Source organism: Brienomyrus brachyistius, chromosome 15 (assembly GCF_023856365.1).
Source record: "Brienomyrus brachyistius isolate T26 chromosome 15, BBRACH_0.4, whole genome shotgun sequence".
Lineage (NCBI taxonomy): Eukaryota > Metazoa > Chordata > Actinopteri > Osteoglossiformes > Mormyridae > Brienomyrus > Brienomyrus brachyistius.
The window spans coordinates 16,424,329-16,444,463 of NC_064547.1; the positions used below are offsets into that span (position 1 = coordinate 16,424,329).

The window sequence follows — 20,135 nt, forward strand, 5'->3', positions numbered from 1 at the left end:
ATTAATGACTTTACATGATGTAGCAACATTACTTATGTTACCGTGATACTTATGGTGAGAATTGACTCACAAAGCCTTTGCTTGTCAGTTTACCTCTCAGAGAATACCAGATAGTTGCACAATTAGGGACAATTACATTATTAATCACTGACTACTGCATTTACTGTATGCAGTGTATGAATATAATTAATTTCTTTAGACCAGAGATATATAAACTTCTGGCTGCCGGAAATATGGTAAATATAACTAGTTTTAGCATATGCATATGTTTTCAAAATTTATATACAGTCCATAGCATGCAGGAAATTAACAACTGTCGTATGAAATGGCAAATAATGGAAAAGATAACTGGGACATTTAAAAAAGGGAAATGAGTATAAAAAGTATTAAAAAAGAAATCCCTTACAAAAGAAAAGGGCCCAGATAAGGAACAGCATTGTGGGAGACACATAATGATAATATAAGGCTTTTGCATAATGCGTTTCCCTCCCTAATCCTATAGAAATGTGAGGAATGCTTTATGAGTAAGAGCCAGGAGTCAGTATTCACTGGGGCATAAATTACCTTCAGTGGTCTGTCCAGTCTGTTTTCAGATAAAACATACCCAGATCTCAGAAGCTTATTATCCGGCAGATAGCAGCATACCCGTTCTGTGGTGTAGGCCCTTTGGGTTCTGATAGTCACTCCCACATCCTCTAGTTCTCTCCTGCCTGCCCTCTGGTTGTATTTCCCAAGTCCTCAGCTTGTCACTTGTCAGCTGGATGGTTTTAGCTGCTCCGCCCCTGTGACCAAAGCGAGTTGGCTGGGCGGTTGTAGCCAGTCCGGCGGGTGTCGCTAATCAGCCCAGTCCTTGTAGCCAGCTGGCCCCTTCTTTGTACATTGTAAGTCCTTTGGTCCCAGTGAGGCACATCCCAGCTGGCTTCTGCAGTTGTAGCCAGTTACCTTTGCTGTTCTGCTTAATCGGTAGCCTGTATGTATATTCTGAGAATGCAGGGCCAGCCAGCCGCTGGAGCAATTGGCCTGTGAAGGGTCTTACTGAAGGGCCCAGCGGTGAAATCAGGGCTGACTTGCCCTATAGGCAGCATAGACAATCGCCTAGGGCAGAATTCTATTAAAAGGTGCAAAAGAGTTAGTGGGGAAAAAAAAAATCATAAGAAGACGTGCCAGAACACCCAGGGCGAAAACACTCGACTGACCAGGGGATTTGACCTGACAACCACCTGGTCACCAACATGGCATCCAAACCCCCAGAGCCCCAGAGCCACTCTCTGTGCCTTGCACCCAGCTTGCTGTATGACTGTAGCAGATTACACTGTAGGCTACAGTAAGCAGATGTTGGACTACTGGGGAGGAGCAAAGTTAATTAATTACAGTATTTATGTAAGATGTAGACTTCGGGAAAAAGAGCTATGATGATGATGTAATAATCAGATGGGGAATTTTGGAACTGGGGATTGTCATTCCCATACAGTATTTTATTTTCCTGCTGTTTTATTTGTTGATTTTTTTTTTTCTACAAAACTACTCATAGGACAACTTTGGTTATAAGAAGAAATGTGCATGTGAATTATATACAGTAGATTAAAATTTCTTTTGCATGTTGTAAATGACCCTGAATTATTGACACATCACTGAGTGACTGAATCAGACACCTGTATTCAGAGATATTCCTCATAATTCCTGATTTAATGTGATATATATCCTTTCAAAAGGGCATTCGGGGATCATCCGTCATGTACATACAAGGTGCCCCAACCTATTTGATCATTCTTGACAAGATTTTATTGCACTCCACAGTACATAATTTGCGTTGGTGTTTCTGTAAAAGGGAAATCGACTGCATTTTCATGTGTATTTACCTTTCATTTACAGTGTAAATACAAAAACAGCTAGCGGGTGAATTGTATGATACATTTTATCCACAGAAGAATCCATAATCAGTGTAAGTTGTCTGTAATTACTGAATACTAGTATTACACATCCTTTATGACATATTTAGATGCATACTTCACTTTCCTGCAGACATTCTGGTTTAAAGTGAGGTATGAAAAGGGGACCGGCTAGATTCAGAATTCAAACGAAAGGACGTGTCATCGCAATTTTAGGGGTTCCTTCATAATATTGTGCATCCTTCATCCTTTATAATGTCAGATATCATTTACATCATTGCATTGCATTTCAACACTTCTGAACATTTCAGCATTCCTCTACAGTATGTATATGCATCTCCATCCACCCATTCATCCATCCACCGCTATATATATATATATATATATATATATATATATATATATATATATATATATATATATATATATAGGTTACAGGACAATGCTTGGACTTCAGAAAGATAGCTTTTAAAACCAATCATATTCTGATTAGTCACTAAGATTACTGACTCAGATTAGTAAATTAATCCTGTTGGAAGGTGCTTCACGTCAACCGAAATAACATCATTATTTGACAGGTGAATCATCGCGATTCGTGCTCCAGTCTCCATATGCTAAAATTAGAATCAGCTGCAGAGCCCGTGTGTACTGAAAGGCTACTAATTATACAGCCTAAAGTTTTCTATTGTTGATTTCCCCAACAACGCAGTAAGTCAGGTGTCAAAGCTGGATAGCTGCAGTACAATGGCTTAAAGGGCTTCTGAGGGCAGATATGTGTTATCTCTAGACAAAAATGGCTCACGTGAAATGCCAGGCTGCTTCCTGTTCACATATAAATGTCTGCCCTCGAACAAGAAAAAGTTGAAGGCCTGAGACCACTGAATGCCCCAAAAAAAAAAAAAAATCACTAGCAATGTTACATGTATGCATAATGGATTCTGAAAATATAGAGATTTATTATTATTATTTGTTTGCTTGATTTGTTCGTTTATGTGCTAATTTTTGTTTGTTTGTTTGCTTGATTTGTTTGTTTATGTGCTAATTTTTGTTTGTTTGTTTGTTTGTTTGTTTGTTTGTTTGCTTGCTTTACATTGGGTGTCGGGCTCCAACCATCACTGACTGCTACTCATCTGACTTGAAAGTTTTTCTTTCATTCTGCTTTTGCGTTTGAATAGCTGTACAGGAAATGTTTGTATTAGCTCTTCCCATCTGGATACACTTCATGTGTAACTTAAGACTAGTTTGTGAATGAACATTGTCATAATGGTTAATAGTGACGTGGAATCAGGTCCTCAGAACTGTACTGGCGTCAGTAATGATGTATAACACCGAGTCAATAGATAAATATGATAAATGTTACAAAATTTAAAAAGATCCTTTTAAAAAAACCTGCATTTGACTTTTATAAATGCGTTTCTTTCAGAACTGCATTTGTCTTGCAAAAATCGCGTCGTTTTAAAGCATCTTCTGTGATTTTAAAGTTAACGATGCAGTCAGGCGGCTCCTCGGTCGGGGTGCAGCTTCACCCTGCTGTCGTACCTAATTCATGGAATAACAAATTATTTGTGACAGTGCTGTTTACTTACAGGACCGTCTCTGCTCTTTCCCGCTGCTTCGCAGGGAATTTGGCCGGTGGAAAGTAAGTAACTTGGCGGTGGAGCGCAGGGATTTCCTGGACACCCCTTTACCACTCACTCCAGAATTTGTCCGCAATATACGGCTGCTGGGACGCAGACCAACTATTCAATTGATTATCGACAATCTGATCAAGAAATATGGGACCCATTTCCTGCTGTCAGCAACACTGGGAGGTATGGTCCATCGAGTGCTCTAACTGGTGCGAGATTTATATTAATGCCTGTCTAAGATCTGTCCCACTATCATAACACAAGCCCTTATTATGGAAATGTAATCCTTGCGTGAAACTTACGATAAAAATGGTACAAAACGCAAGGAAATGTACACATTTCATGATAGCGTGGTGATAGTTACAGAGTAGTACTGCTCACATAAAATGAAATATTTATCAGCAGTGATTAATAGTCCACAGAGAATGGGTGTCTGTAGGAGAATGTGCATTACTGCTGATCCCTGTAACTAGCTCAAAGCAGAGGAAAGGCCACAATTATAAGAGTCTCTATCCAATAAAAACCCTTTCTAACTCCAAATGATGAAACCTCCATTCCCTGGCAAACGACCAATATGTTTGTTGTAAAATGAACAGGCAGGATGTGGGTTTCTGCCAGGAGTGTGTTTGGATTATAAATCGATTACCCTTTTGCTGTCCAGATTATACTTAGTTTATAAAAGGGGTAAAGACATGGTTCAAAGACAGAGGGGAAGGGTTTGCTAGCTTGGCTGGACCGAAGGTGTATTGCAATTCTTTCTGACAACTCAAAATATCCTTGACACTCTCTCGCTCTCGCTCTCTCTCTCTCTCTCTCTTTCTCTCTCTCTCTCTCTCTCTCTCTCTCTCTATATATATATATATATATATATATATATATATATATATATATATATATATATATATATATATATATATCAATCCATGCTTCAAACAGTTTCTTTGAAGATAGTTAATTGAAGAATCTTCACTTCATATTGCAGCTTATTAAATTTTTCTCCACACACACGCAGTTTACCTTTTTTTTTTTATTGTCTTCAGGAGAAGAAGCCTTAACTATTTTTGTGGATAAAGGGAAATTAAGCAGGAAAGTAGAAGTGAGTGACTACTCCTCTAACACGTCTTCGGTGACACTGGAGACGCTACATCAGCTAGCCGCCTCCTACTTCATCGACAGAGAGAGCACGTTGCATAAGCTGCATCATCTGCAGATAGCCTCCACCGCTATCAAGGTACGCTGCTTTAGATTTCACCTGTTACGATAAGCATCGTTATCTACTTGGGCATCACTTCTGTATTTGCTTAAAAATATACAGTAAAAGAAACATAGTCTGGGAATTCCTAATAATCTAACGTTGGCATGCCAGCCGAATGTTGTGGGCCACAGTTCAGCATTTGTCATTTGTTCAACAAGCCGGTTTTGCAGTATTTTAAACCTGACATTTAAATGTGGATTTTAATTTAAGTTAAGCGTATAAGCTTAACTTTGCACCTAACAGGCCCAAATATAGAAAATGTGAGCAAGCGTTACAGTTTTGACACGTTTTAGAGGTAATTTGTCAATAAAGAATTAGTCACGCACAAGTAATTATCACTTGCCTGCACATTACTAGTTGACAGATTCAGAGCTTTGAAGAAACACATTTGACAAAAATTATAAACCACCCCATTTACCCACAAATACATACTCAGAAAATGTCCCGCGGTATCTCGTGAGTGTGGAAATTGGTAATAACTGCAAAGGTAACAAATGTTGTTTATTAAAGCTATAAATGAAGAAACGTATAACAATAGCTATTTGGAAGCATTACTTCATTTTTTAAAAACGTTATTGTTTCTGTGTAACAAACGGCAGTACTCTTAGTCATTGAAATGAATGTGCTTCTCCCTTAAGCACCCAAGGCAATAAATCTAGACTTTAAGAATGCAAGTATGCTCCAGCAGTATAAGCTGCAGTTTTAGTCTGATATACGCTGTGATTCTCTATAGATTATTTTACAGTAAAAGAACAGGGTTGGTCCACATCCTGTCATGCAGACTGGTTCGTCCTAAAACCGAGTGAGAGAATATAACCTTTAAAATTCTCTAATTAAGCACATAGCGCAGGTAGTGTACCAAATGTTCTGTAATTTATTTGAAGTGCTGGCAACCGAGCATGAGCCTTGTAAATAAAATATTAGCTTTTAAAGTCTATTCTACAGTTAATATATAGCGGAAGACATACAGAAAATCAAGTTACTTATGTATTAGTCCAGTTTACAATGTGTTGCTCCTCCTGAAATGTTAATTAAAAATAGATCTTGAATGAACTATTCCCACATATCACATGTTAGATTTTAGAAATAACCAAATTGGTCAGTTTTAGGTTTCAGATCACCCACAGTTACGATCTCAACTGAATGTCTGCTCTGAAAGTGCATTTCTTTTCCTACATATATTTATGATCTAGCACATTTTGTTTTTTGACGTCTCCTGTTTGTTGTTTAAATTTAAATGACTGTGAATCTGAGAGGTACTTCCCAAAGATAGCAGCAGAGCAAAGGACGAGCCGCATTGTCCACTTCTGATTTCTTTCTCAGAGGGGATTTGCCTTGACGGTTTACAGCACATTTATAATTACAAGTGACCTGTATCCTTCTGTTAAATGAATGCATCCGTCCTCTGAAAATGGCACACATGCGCATAGATTTGTTTTGGTACAGCTGTAGCCCCCCCCCCCCCATGAGTATCTCGCCACACTGCCGGTGCTGGCTGGTGATGACAGAGCTCAGCACATGCGTAAGGGCAGAAAGGAACACATGAATTCTCATCTGGCCATAGTTATTCATGTTGCCTGGCCACACATATGCATTTGATCTAGGACCACATATGAAAGTGAATCAAATCTGATTTGAAAATCCGATTTTGTCCACACAGCCCTGAAAAGATCAGTGTCACATTAAGGCAAAAAAAATCATATTTGAGTCACTTCAGTCTGGTAATGTGAAGCCAAAAGGAAGTGTTATACCCTCAAAAGAACATTAAGTTTAACTGCAAATTAATTAATTAAACACTACTTTAAAATGTTTCCTAAGACTTACTGGTAACATTTCCTAAGGTGTTTCACATGTATTTCTGCCCTTTTTTGATTAGTTGCAGGGGTGTCATATAGGGAGGGGGGGGGGGAGGGGGGGCGTTATGGTGATTAAATGGGCTCTCAACAGCATAATTGGATTGGTGTGGTTGGTGGCCCAAATTGATACGGCATCATGGCGTCCAAAAACATTAGCGGTGCCCAAGATTAGCTGTGTTACAGTGTGTGCTGAAAATCTATGTATGCCCCCCCCCCCCCCAAAAAAAAAAATGTAAAAAAATTGGAATCTCGACGTGTCTCCAGACCTTTGACCCTTGACTGCTGACTTGGCCGAGAAATTAACTCCAAACATTAGACGTACATGTAACGATAATATACACGAAAAGCGTGGGTGGAGAGATGTGCTGCTTTCGGAGAAACAGGACGTCGCGTTTTGGAGTCAGACAGGACACTTCATATATATCTTTATGGCCATTTTATCAGACGCCGCAGCACAGTAGATGAGTTGTGCATTCAGAGAAACCTTCCTGTATGCTGATCTTGGACCGAACAGCTATTTTTGCTTTTGGTATTTCCTGTTAGCTTTAATGAATCTGGCCATTCTCCTCTGACCTCTCTCATTTACAAAGTGTTTTCAGACACAGAACTGCCGCTGACTGGGTCTTTTCCTGCGTATCGTACTGTTCTCTGTAAACTCTAGACGATGTGAACTCTAGATACTGTGGAAAAAAAAACTGGGATTTACTTCTGAAGAAGAAGCCAGTCAGTCTGCCTGTGCTGGGATTTCACGACGGCAACCTTCATTCTTCCTAAGGCCCGGTTCTGTACAGCTTATTTGTATAATACACCATGACCCCTGCTACTCTGAGCAATGGGGGGACATTTAGCATCTGCAAATAAAACATTGTTTCCTTACTCCTTAGTAATATTTTATCACCGCTGCATCAGTATGCAGGAAAAAGGTGAACCATTTTTAATTATTTTGCTGTGAATGCTAATTTGCTAGCTGCGGCATTTTAAAATGTATTATTCTATCCATCCATCCATAACTGTGTATAATCCGCAAGGTCACAGAGAGCCTGGGGCCTATCACAGGCAACGAAGGGCACAAAGTGGGGAACACCTCACACAGGATGCTACGTGGCACACACACATGCACGGTTCACAGCGGCCATTTTGCCAAACTGCAAGGTTCTCCAATGAAGAGGCAAAGCGGAACTCCGGAAACTCTGGGGCCGCATTCAAAACCAGGAACTAGGGACAAAAAATTAACCCCAAACACGGAACCCGTGAGGCCACAGTGATCATCGGTGAGCCACCAATGCGGCTTTTAAACCTATTATAACTTTTGAAAACGTATGTTTATTTTAAGTACGATTCAAGTTCAAGATTTTATGGAATTTAATGGTGTAACGCCTCTTCAGTTTACTGACAAAATAAATGCACAGGTTTCTCTCCAAAATAGCTTTTTCATGGTTTTCAAGTTTAAACAAATGTTAAAATGTGGAGCGTTTTAATATTTAAAGACTGCTGAGCAACTGCATGTCAAACATGCAGAAATTAAAGCGCTAACAGTCATATGGTGTAAAACACTCGTTTAAGCCTGCCTAAACTAATTACTCATTAGTTAGTGGTCCAGAGGCTAAAACCATGATGCTGCCTTTAATTCACATCAAAGCACTCGAGTTCAGGTCAGTATTAGTTCAGTCCCAAGTTGAATTTCAAAATTAAATAAATTTAGCAATCTGGCTGCAACTTTAGCCTTATGCTGTCTAACAGTTGAGTAGATTTTTTTATTTTTTTTTGTTGGACAACACTCGCTGAACTTTTGTCTAGCGATTGGCACACAATGAAATTAAGATAAGTGATGATCCAGTTCTTGTCACTTTCAGAAATGGTACATGTGTGAGACAATTTCATAGCTCCCAGCTGGCAATAAATAGGATGAGCTGAGATCCTATATTGTGGATTAGAGGAAACTATGGGCGGACATTTCCAGTAAAGATCAGGTGAGATCTGCCAGTCAGTGTAATAACAGAAAAAATGCATGTGATGGGGAGGGTGACAAGTTGTGGAGGTCTGAAGCACTGGGGGATGCATTGTCTGAGAGCAGGAAAAAAATGTTCCACGTTTAGGAGAAAAAAAAGGAATATAATCAATGAAATGCTGATGGCCTGAAGGGGGAAGAGAGGGTGTGGTCATTCGATACCAACCCGGAGAGGAAATCATTATCATTAAGAGGATAGGCATGAAATAAGGCACGCTGAGGAGGTAGAAGGATAGAAGAGGAAGCCCTCGGAGAACCGGGAGCACAGGGGCGGACTGAGCATCTCGGTGATGCTCCCAAGCTGCAAATGACGGGAGGGGTGATTCAAAGAACACGGGCCAGGTGAAGATGGCGCAGGGCGGGCTGAGAGACGCGAGCCTCTTAAGACACGGACGTGTGACCCAATAGCCACCCGTCACACTGCTGCCTGCACTTTGAGCGTCGCATTACATTTTGCATTGATATTACTTAGTGGACACATCTGTACAAAGCGATGTAAAAGTGAGGCAAGTAGCATATAACAAACATACAGCTGTCGATGGATCAGCTAGGCTTAAGTGCAGCTAGGCTGAGCTTCTAATGAACGCCCAGGCACAGAAAGACGACAACGTTGATAACAACAGCAGTAATCAGGAGTTTTTGGACAGTATCTCCTAATACGACTGATGACGGCTTGATAATCCTATTGTACCTTTTGCGCACTTCATATGCTAATGATATTTTTTTATTTTATGATCATTTTCCTGCTTAAATTTGTTGTGTTTGGGGGGAATCCAGAATCTTTGATCTCAATGAGCGGGACGGAGAGCCTTGCTAACCATCCATGTTTATTCTCGTTATTTATTGTTACCCAGGTAACAGAAACTAGAACTGGTCCTCTTGGATGCAGTAACTATGACAACCTTGATTCGGTTAGTTCTGTCCTGGTTCAGAGTCCCGAGAACAAAGTTCACTTACAAGGTATGTTTTTTTTATATTATTTCCAACATTGACAAATCCTTGATGTATCCATTACGACACAATAGATATGTTGTCATTAATTGAAAGTGACACAGATGAGTCATAAATTAAGAAAACTTGAAAGGCAGCATTAATCAGCTGCAGAATCCAGACTTGTGATGAATGCAGCATGAACCTGGCATGTTTCATTCGAGAAAAGCGGGGCTTAGTTAAAATAATTCTCAGGTGCATTTTCAATATCTTTGCTGCAGTGTTACTGCGAGGTTACTGGTCAGGAACATAAACGGAACCACCTGACACAGGGACTTGTGTGGAACTGGTGTCTTGACAATATTTTCCCTTTTCTGGGTTATATGGAGAATGGATGCATTTGCAGGGTAGCACAACACAAACAGAAAACAGCAAGGGGGGGTTGGTAAAGGGAAAAATACATGCTCATTTAATTGACTAGAATTACTGGGAATAAATGAGATTAAATAGAACACGGAGATACATGCATATTGTTGAGAATGACATGCAGGTGGAACAACATAATGTAACAACAACAAAAATCCCGATCAGCTGAGCCCCCTGCGATGGAAGGTGACCACAGCATCCATCTCACTCAGCTCCATTAATGCTCATGAAGTGGAACTTGAAATGTGAATAACAAACATTTTAATTTTGTTTAGGCTGTTGTATGTTATCGTGTGAGAAAGCCGCTCTCCTGATTTAAAAATGGAAATGAAATTCTGTATTCTGAGCATTAACACCATCACCAACACCACCAACACCACCAACACCACCACCAACACCACCACCAACAACCACCAACACCAACACCACCACCACCAACAACAACAACCACAACAAAACAACAACAACAATAATAATGATGATAATAATGATGATGATGATGATGATGATGATGATAACAGCTGGTGAAAAGCTCCTCTGTCCTAAAGTCAAGCAATTAAATGAAAAATGCAACTACATTCCTGAAACCACAAACATTGTGTTTTGCTCAAATTATTAAGATGTTTAAATTAAAGTTTGTTGACACCAATGCCCAAAAATTAAACCTGCTTGACTTATTCTGCCCTTTATATCGTGCATAAATGTAGCTGGGACCAAGGCTGACTCTGCATCTACTTAAATAAGGAGGCCTTACCCTGAAGGAGGCCTTACCCTGATCAGACACACATAGACGCGAAGACGGCCAAGTCTGCATGCACTTAGAGGAAACTGACATCATGCTTATGTGACTTAAGTGCACTTTAGATGTGGATCTGGATTCCACCCTAGCAGTTCACTTTCAAACTATTATACCTAAAAAAACACAAGGTCAGAGGCTCTCATGATAAGGGGTGAATGCCCCCCCCATATAAATCGAATGCAGAAACAAATTACATTTTGTGTGTTTGTCCTGTTACGGAAAACTGATGTCTGGACAGGATTGGACAAGTAATTATTTTCTATTTAAAAACACTAGTGTTTTATATATTCATAGCTATATAGTTTAGTGATATTTTAATACATGACTTAAACTTTCATTAAGACATTGTCAGTGTTGATATACATTTTTTATTATAATTATGTAATTACAAAGCACGACTAAGGAATAAAAATGCTAATCGAGGAGCTCCATAAACGCTTTCAACGTATGAAATGTCAGAGCAGGTCTCTGTCAGTGTGAGTCATGTCAGCTGAGATTTTATGCCCTACCGTGGAATAAAAGTGAGATTTTTGGATACCTTTTATTAATTATTATAATTAGTGTATCCAATTCCCTTATAATTACACTTTGAATAATTTAAATTAATCCTTAGTCATAAAACTCATTATTGCCTGACAGTGTATGTAATGTGGGCTGGAAGTAAAGCATCTATAGTTATTGTAAGACACCAGTCATTTTAATTTTTATGCGCTTGGCAATTCAATGAAAAAGATGTAGAAATTTACAAGCACTTTTTGTTGCAAGAAGCAGCCCCTAGTTACAGGAATCCTTGGTTCCAGCATTAAAAGGGAGGGCTTTGCTATTCTCGTAATTATGAGTAGCGTATTGTTCTGGAAAGCCTAAGAAAATGAGTTTACTTCACTCAAATTGTGCAGCTTCTTCTTCCTCTTTGCCGAAAGCACGGCCTCTCGTCTTCCAGTGCATGGGACACGCTACCTGTAACATTTAACACTGCCCTACTCCACATATGGATGCTTTGGTCTAACAATCTTTTACGTAACCCCTTTGTTCAAGGCTTGCAGGTCATTCTGCCAGAGTACCTGAGAGATCGATTTGTACAGGCCGCCCTCAGTTACATTGCGTGCAACAGCGAGGGCGATTTCGTCTGCAAAGATAATGACTGCTGGTGTCTGTGCGACCGCAATTTTCCGGAGTGTAACTGCCCTTACGTGGATATCCAGGCGATGGAGGAGCGCTTACTGCGAATCACAGAGACGTGGAGCAGTCTTTACAAAGACTTCGAGGATTCAGGTAAAGGAGAAAATGGATTTTGCTCTTTATGCCCTAATTACATAACGAGTATGTATTAGTTATTTTCCTGTGTTTGTATGAATCGATGATGATCAACTGCCATTACGTAGAGATGCTCACAAACAACTGCTAAATTATTACCCATTGGCCAAAAAGAAGAGAACCGTATTTTCTATATATATATATATATATATAAAAGAATAATAAAAAAACACAGTTATCCAGGCACGTGATTTTTTAGTGTGTCGGCCATGATGTGCAGCCTATACTGTGTCCTTCATGGCCTGGTATTTTCATACTCTCAGTAGCGAGCAAAGCATAGCACACTGTAAAGCTATCATCGACGCTAATGGTTACACTACACTTCCATGACAGACGTAAAACGTTGTATAAAAAGTAAGAAAATGTATGTTTTGCGTCAATTATGTTATTAGCTTAAAAGACAGAGGAAAGTGGCAAACATGCTTTGATATTTGGAGAAAATAACGTACAGGCATTAACTATGCTGTTCAGTCAGAAAATGAAAATGTTGGGAACATTATTATTATTATTATTATTATTATTATTATTTTAATTGTTGGCAAAATGCATCATTAGAACTTTTCTCAGACTAGTTTATGCTGTTATCATCTCCAGAGTACAAATTTGTTGATGTCCATGTTTATTTATTTATGTATTTATTTATTTGCATTTCAACAGATGAATTCAAAATGTTTCTGACAAGGCTTCCGCAAAATTATTTCCTGAACATTTCAACTATACAGCACCTGTGGTCGATGGACAGTGCTTTCCAGAGGCGCTACGAGCAGCTGGAGAGTAGCATGAGAGGGCTCTTGCGGAGGGCTCAGAGAGTGGTTTACAAGCTCTTCAGGTTGAGTAAGAGGTGTCAGAAACAGCCCCACATTAGTTTGCCCAGGGAAAGGTAAGTGTCATGGCAGAGCTCAGGGGTGTCTAATTGTGTATTTAACAAAAATAAATAAATAATGTTTTCTCGAACTATGATCAGCATACTTCAGACAGTCTTCGGATTATTGAATTAAAGTACTACTACATATATAAGTAGGAGAATTTGTCATGATTGCTGCACAATATGTGTAAGGAGCTTTATTTTATTTATCGTTAATTAATATTTGGCGTAAACTGGCCATGCAGCGTTTAGTAAGTTGATATTTTGGCAGCTGTTTTCTACAAACCCGGGTTCTTGCTTGAATTGATAGAATTAATTATTCGAGCATATAAAACCCATTTCTTAAAACACACAAACTACACAAAATACTCACATTTGCTAATTTCAAAGAACAGTCCCGCAAATTATGACACATTAATTTGGATTTTTATTCTTTGCTTATTGTTAATAAACCTTGTTAGTTCATTAGTCATTATTTTAATGGAGGGTCACAAATCTTCTCAAACTGGCACAATGGGGGTTGTCACTAGATTTATAGATGAATTACAAGTAACGTTTTCCTAATTCATCTTACATGCCACAAACTGATTAAGCAGAACCAGTCAGGACTGATTTATTGCCAATACATACCAGTACTGCCATAGTGAATTGCAGAAATTGCCTAAAACAACCATGAAAATGATACAAAGTCACACAAACACCCAGATGAATGACCTCATTAGGTGTCAATTTATTTTTTTGCCAATTTGTAGCAAATCAGACCATGATCCACTGTGCGCTCAAAATTTCGTCATGATATAAAATATGCATTGATGCCATCATCTCGTATCAATTTCAGACCGCAGACATACTGGTTAAACTACTTACAGTCCCTGCTCTACTGCTCAGAGAACAACCAGCTAGGCTCCTTCTCCGAGGAGATGCACGCCTGCATCTGCGTGTATGACCAGGCCACCTGTCAGCAGATCACACCGTGCTCCATAGGGGATGGTGGGGCCTGCGTATCCTGCGCCGCAGACAACCACTCCCGTTGTGGCAGCTGCAACTCTGGCTACGTACTGAGCCAGGGCATCTGCAAGCCCATGGTGGCAGATTCCACCGAAAACTACCTGGGCTTCGAGACGGACCTGCAGGACCTTGAACTGAGGTACCTCCTGCAGCGAGCTGACAGGAGACTCGAGGTTCACGCCATCTTCATCAGCAACGACCTGCGCCTCAACAGCTGGTTCGACCCTTCATGGAGGAAGCGCATGCTCCTAACCCTGAAGAGCAACAAGTACAAATCCAACCTTGTGCACATGTTGCTTGGGATTTCCATACAGATCTGCCTGACTAAGAATAGCACACTGGAACCTGTATTGACCCTCTACATTAACCCGTTTGGTGGCAGTCACTCTGAGAGCTGGTACATGCCAGCGAGCGAGAACAGCTTTCCTAACTGGAAACAGGTCAAGCTCGATCTTCCGCTGGAGTGCTTTAACTGGACCTTGACGCTTGGAAACAAGTGGAAGACATTTTTCGAGACGATTCACATCTACTTAAGGAGCCGCATTAAGACTCAAGGCGCCAACGGGAACGAAAGCATTTATTACGAACCTCTGGAGCTGGTGGACCCTTCCAGGAACTTGGGCTACATGAAAATTAACAGCATCCAGGTGTTTGGCTACAGCATGCACTTTGACCCGGAAGCCATTCGAGATCTCATTCTCCAGCTGGATTATCCCTACACACAGGGGTCCCAGGACACTGCCCTCCTGCAGCTGCTGGAGATACGTGATCGAGTGAATCAGCTCTCTCCGCCAGGTAAACAACGCCTGGACCTCTTTGCATGCCTGCTTCGGCACAGGCTGAAACTGACGGCCAGCGAGGTCTCCAGGATCCACACATCTCTGCAAGCGTTCGGTGCCCGATTGCCTAACTCCTTGGATTACGAGACCAGCAAACTATGCAGTTAGCAGTTAGAGGTCTGTAATGCAGCGGAAGAAGATGACAGTCAGCAGTAGATTATGAATATATCATTTTAAATGCATAATGGACTCTAATTGTGACCATCACAAACATCAAATTAACATATGGGCCCCAAGGTTTAACAAGACGTTAGGCATGCATTACATCTACATACAGGTAAAATAAATTCATTCAGACCAAAACATTTTCCTTCCTTTTATTTTCCAAACATTTACTATTTTAAGAGTAAACATAATAGTTATTGAAAATATTATTAATATACACTCAGAATTACTTTCATCTGAAATCATTTATATTACATGCATATGATGTAAATGAATTGTATGTATAACCTCTGGGTGCCCTTGTAAAATATGTAACTATACACTAATTATACATACTATTCTGTGTAAAAATTACAAATTTTTATGTACTGAGTGCGATCTGGGGGTGATTTTCAGATACAGTCTGTTTGTTTGTAATTTTTATATGTTCTGTTGCTGTGATAGTGCATTTTGCCTACGGGACAGAATATAGTGATGTCAGTAAGTTTTGTAGATGAATTGTTATTAAAATATTCTATAATATGTACTGTGGAATTATTTGTCTAATTCATTATTTGATAAATTTCTGCTGACGTACAGACAGCAGTGTGGACATTTCATACAATTGAAAGCAACATGATGAAAACATTTCAGTGTAGAAATTGTGATATGCTAAATTATTTTTAATAATACGAATGAGGTTCTGAATTACCTGACAGTTATTATTAATCCAGTGCATAGCGACGGGTTTTTGCTTACAATGAAATCCCGGCTAACTTTCTATTCTGATCTGATCTCTGGTCTCTGTCCTCCTGTGTCCCACCTCTATTTGACAGAACATTCTGGAAATATGCTCTTGATTGGAATGGCTTTTGAGTGTTAAAAAGAAATATATATTTATGCTGGTTTCTGCAGCACATTCGCGAAAGCCTGAAACGACACAGAATAACGAGACGTCGCAAATAAAACTAAAATGTGAAATAAATTAAACACAGGATATTTATTACATACGGTTCGAATAACAGGTGATATTTTATCTCTGGCTACTGTAAAGAACGATATATTGCACAAACAGACGTCTATCAAGCTAGGTCTGCTTTGTATGCCTCAGCTCTGAGTATGTAATTAACACCGGCTGATGCCGAAGTCAATTAAAATATCTAATTAAATACTATTCAGACAGCTACAAATTAAGTGAAACAGTCAGGTGATTAATGTCATTGGTTGTTTTATTAAGCCCCTTATTACACCCAGGAGTGCCTTATTAATTTAAGCTGACATTTAAGTTGAATGAAACCTTATATGTGACATATTGCATATTGTAGGACAAATAATTGCATTGACAACTGACTCATACTGATGCCAGCAAATCAGCTGAGGGCATTCGGACAGATGGAATATGCAGTGGAAACCGTTTCCATTCATAGCACTCTGAATGCTTGACTGTAGGCAGGGGCGTAGTAGGGGCATGGATGCCCTCGAAGATTCAGGGCCCCCAGCACCTTACTGGGGCCCTTGAATATGTAAAATTGGCTGGGGGGCCAAAGCTAACATTCTGTTAGGCGACCCAGAATTTCTAGCTACGCCCCATCGGCAAATCCGAAATATATAGCTACGTAGTTCCATATTCTTTTATGATATTTATTTGCTTTGAAAACAGTGAGCATGTTCCTTTAAGAATTCCAGGACACAAGGTAACGGCAGGATTTGGAAACTGTAGTATGAAAGCATGACAAAAATACTGATCTGTTTAAGTCTGGCTCTAACTTGTCTCTTGATAATAAGGTAATTTTAAGGCAATTTCTGAGCAAACTGAAATATCAGTTAATATGCGTGGCATGTTCTTTAAATTTAGCAAAATTTAATGTAGTCAAGTTCACTCAGGAAATATAGATGGTGACCCTCACAGCTGAAAAACAACAACAAAGGGATTCACTAAACAGGGCTACATTATTCTCAGTCGCTTAATTCTCAATGATCATGATGATGTCATTATTATTATTATTATTATTGCAATCATCAATAAATTTCATTGCTTAAATATTACTCAAGGGCAACAGAGTTATAGTTTGTGAACCCTAAAGTACAGTTAGGTAGGGTATGTATTGACGTCCCCATAGAAATGTTTGAGAGAAATTTAATTTTACATGCATGTGATGAAATGTGGTAGAAAAGAGTAAAAAGAATTTGGCTTGATGTTACACTTGCTGTAGAACCAGGAAGAGGCCAGAATGATTTTTTATCTGCCAATTATCAGTCTGTTTGAATTAAAATATAGAGCAGACATAAACATAATTTTGTTGCAAGTTAAAAGTTCCTTTTGTTAAAGGCAAAGAACAATTGCAATGAGCAGTGATCATTTTCAAACATGCCCACCACTGAAATTAGCTCAGCTGCTAAACGTTTGTTTAAGCATTTTAGATTAAAAAGTAAGTTAAAATGACACAAAAAATGACATTCCATATTTCTATATAAGAGTATGCTCTGTGATGGGCTGCCCCCCCCGTCCTGGGTTGCTCCCTGCCTCGTGCCCATTGCCCGTGCATAGGCTCCGGACCCCCCGCGACCCAGAAGGATAAGCGGTTTGGAAAATGGATGGATGGATGGATATATAAGGGTAATCCAGAAAGGCTGGTGCTGAATACAAATAAACATGACATAGCTTACTAATGTAAGTATTAGTGGCTGTCAGATAACTTAACCAACAGAAACAATAGATTAGCTTTATTTTAATATACACATTGCTAGATAGTTTCTGTTCTTATCGTCACCGTTCATTGTTACCCATCGCATAATGAAGTGTTAATTTGTAACTCTTGCAATTTGGCATGACAACATATGCATTTTTGAGGAATCTATCGTCGACACAATAACATCAGGTGACAGGTGCAGGAATTTCATAAATCTTCATTATATCATTGCAGTACCTAAAGCATTCTGGTCATTTGATGAGGTGGATGTAAATCTGTGCTACCAGTATTCAAAATTATTTAAGGCTTGTTTATTATTAAAATGATGACTTACGCTAATATGGAACTATGTATGCCTGAATGTGTACCTGCACTTTCTTTAACAATTTTTTATTTGCTGGTGAAATAAAGGTGGCTACAATAGCCTTGGAGAAAACTGGTATTCCTGAAATGATTCCTGAAGGATGTCGTTTTCCACTAATATTACTACAACTCTTACTATTAAATGTGATTTTGTAAAATATATAGACTTGTAAAAATTCCAGCACATGCACAAAAGCAAAACAAGTACTATGTTGACAGCAATGTGATTTATGCATGAAGGAAATGAGCTATTTGTCAGCAAATAACAATAAAAAGGAAATACTGTACTGCAATATACATACTGATCAAATGACATTAGTTTGACATCTAACTGTTTTCATTTCTAGCTGACATTCAGGAAAATGAAAATATTCTTGTCATGATTAATTTGGTAGGTATTCATATTATTTTGTTAAAATAAGTATCCAATAATCTCATGGGTATAATTTTCTTACAGAAAGAAAAGGCTTTACTTTTATTTTCTGGTTATTCGTTTATTCAACACCACACACACATTGTTGACAAACTGTATATTATTAAGAAATTACTATGCAACTATAGTAAAATTAAACAAATCTGTGCTTGTGGAAATATAAAGGTACATCTAAGAATTTCCATAGATTTATTTAGTAGGACAATTACCATGGAAATATGAATAACAGGGGTGTCTCTTGCTTGCAAGAATTCATAGATGATACCTGGAGACACTCACATATCTCTCACTGACAATAGGCATAACTCCTTGGCTAAAAACTGGATGCTCCTCCAATTGGGTGAGTTCCAGGGGTGTAGGGGATGGATAGCGAGGCTGATCCCACTGACCTGTAGCTGGTCAGTCCAGTGAAAGACAGCCAGTGGGAGGATGAATGCTGGACAAATGCTGGTAGAAGTGACAGAATATCAGAGATAAGAAAACAGGGGGAGAGAATTCACGGGACGGCCAATTGTGAAGAACTCGCTTAAACACCTCAGTGTGTATCAGTTCTTGGACGCTTGGCCTCTTTGTATTTCACCATGACGTGGAGATGAGTTGGAGCCTTTCAGAGGAGAACCTATGCGCCGTGACGACACAGCAATTAGTGAGCCCTCCTACACTGAGTGCCGACAACGTCTGTGCCAAAGACAAGCAGGATCTAGAGGCAAGATATACTGGTTATTGGGAAAAGGAACATGGGCCGAGTAATGAACTGAAACATGGAAATGTAGTTCCAGCAGAGAGAAGACTGTTGTTGGTATTAATGCTCTACATGCATTTTCACATACCTGTCATGGGAAGGAGGTGTAACTACAAGAGGTAAAGGAGAGCAGTGTTGTTTCAGGGTGAAACTGTGTGTGGCTTTACATATAACTACTGGGTTTCTTTTAGAGTTCACGCAGGAGATTACTGATGCCTGGAAGAGACTTGTTTAACATATAAACTTATCCAATAAGAGTTCAGGCTGGTTTGAGTTAATCAAAGATAACACCTTAAGAAGAGTCCTAATACAATTGTATATATTTACATCCATCCATGTTCTGTAACCATGTGTCTTATTCAAGATGACAGGGGGTCTGGAACCTACAGTATAGGTACAAGGCAGGGAACAACCCAGGATGGGGCACCAACCCATCGCAGAGTGCACTCACATGCCATTCACACCTACGGGCACATGCCTTTGCAAGTGGGCTTCCAGTGCATGGCCAACATGTGCCAGCGAGCATTGCAGCAAGAGCTACGCAATATGGCATAAACACAGCAAGATCCTAATAAGAGACCTATACAGTCACATGTAATCAAGTGCAATTTTAAGTAATTTGGAATATGTAAGGGTCGCTAAGGGATCACATATGATGAAAGATTAGGTCTGTGGTTGAAGGACTTGATGAGGTGTTCCCAGAAGCGATGAGCCTTGAGGCATTTCTTTGTGGTGTAGAGGGATTCTGATGACCTGATGTGAAGGGTGTAGCTCATTTCATCATTGAGACACTACACAAAAGATACATCTAGAGTGTGACTTCTCACATAGAGTAGACTGATCTCCCAGCAGGGTTGGCTTTTCAACTGAAGAGGGCCGGATTGAATGTGCGTCTTGACTTAACATCTTTGAAAACCAGCACCAAGGACTTGAATTTGATGCGAGC

The 20,135-nt window shown here is 39.5% G+C and overlaps 1 protein-coding gene across 1 annotated transcript in view; it reads left to right on the forward strand.

Moving 5' to 3' along the window:
* LOC125709245 (BMP/retinoic acid-inducible neural-specific protein 3-like) overlaps positions 1-18,087 on the forward strand; it is a 30,091-nt gene extending 12,004 nt beyond the window's left edge. Inside the window, exons 3-8 of the mRNA XM_048977510.1 lie at positions 3,510-3,700; positions 4,558-4,748; positions 9,491-9,596; positions 11,827-12,063; positions 12,763-12,985; positions 13,809-18,087. Of these exons, the coding sequence (XP_048833467.1) occupies positions 3,510-3,700; positions 4,558-4,748; positions 9,491-9,596; positions 11,827-12,063; positions 12,763-12,985; positions 13,809-14,925 (2,065 nt within the window). The 3' untranslated portion in view covers positions 14,926-18,087. The remainder of the gene's footprint in view (positions 1-3,509; positions 3,701-4,557; positions 4,749-9,490; positions 9,597-11,826; positions 12,064-12,762; positions 12,986-13,808) is intronic.
* The last annotated feature ends 2,048 nt before the right edge of the window (positions 18,088-20,135 follow it).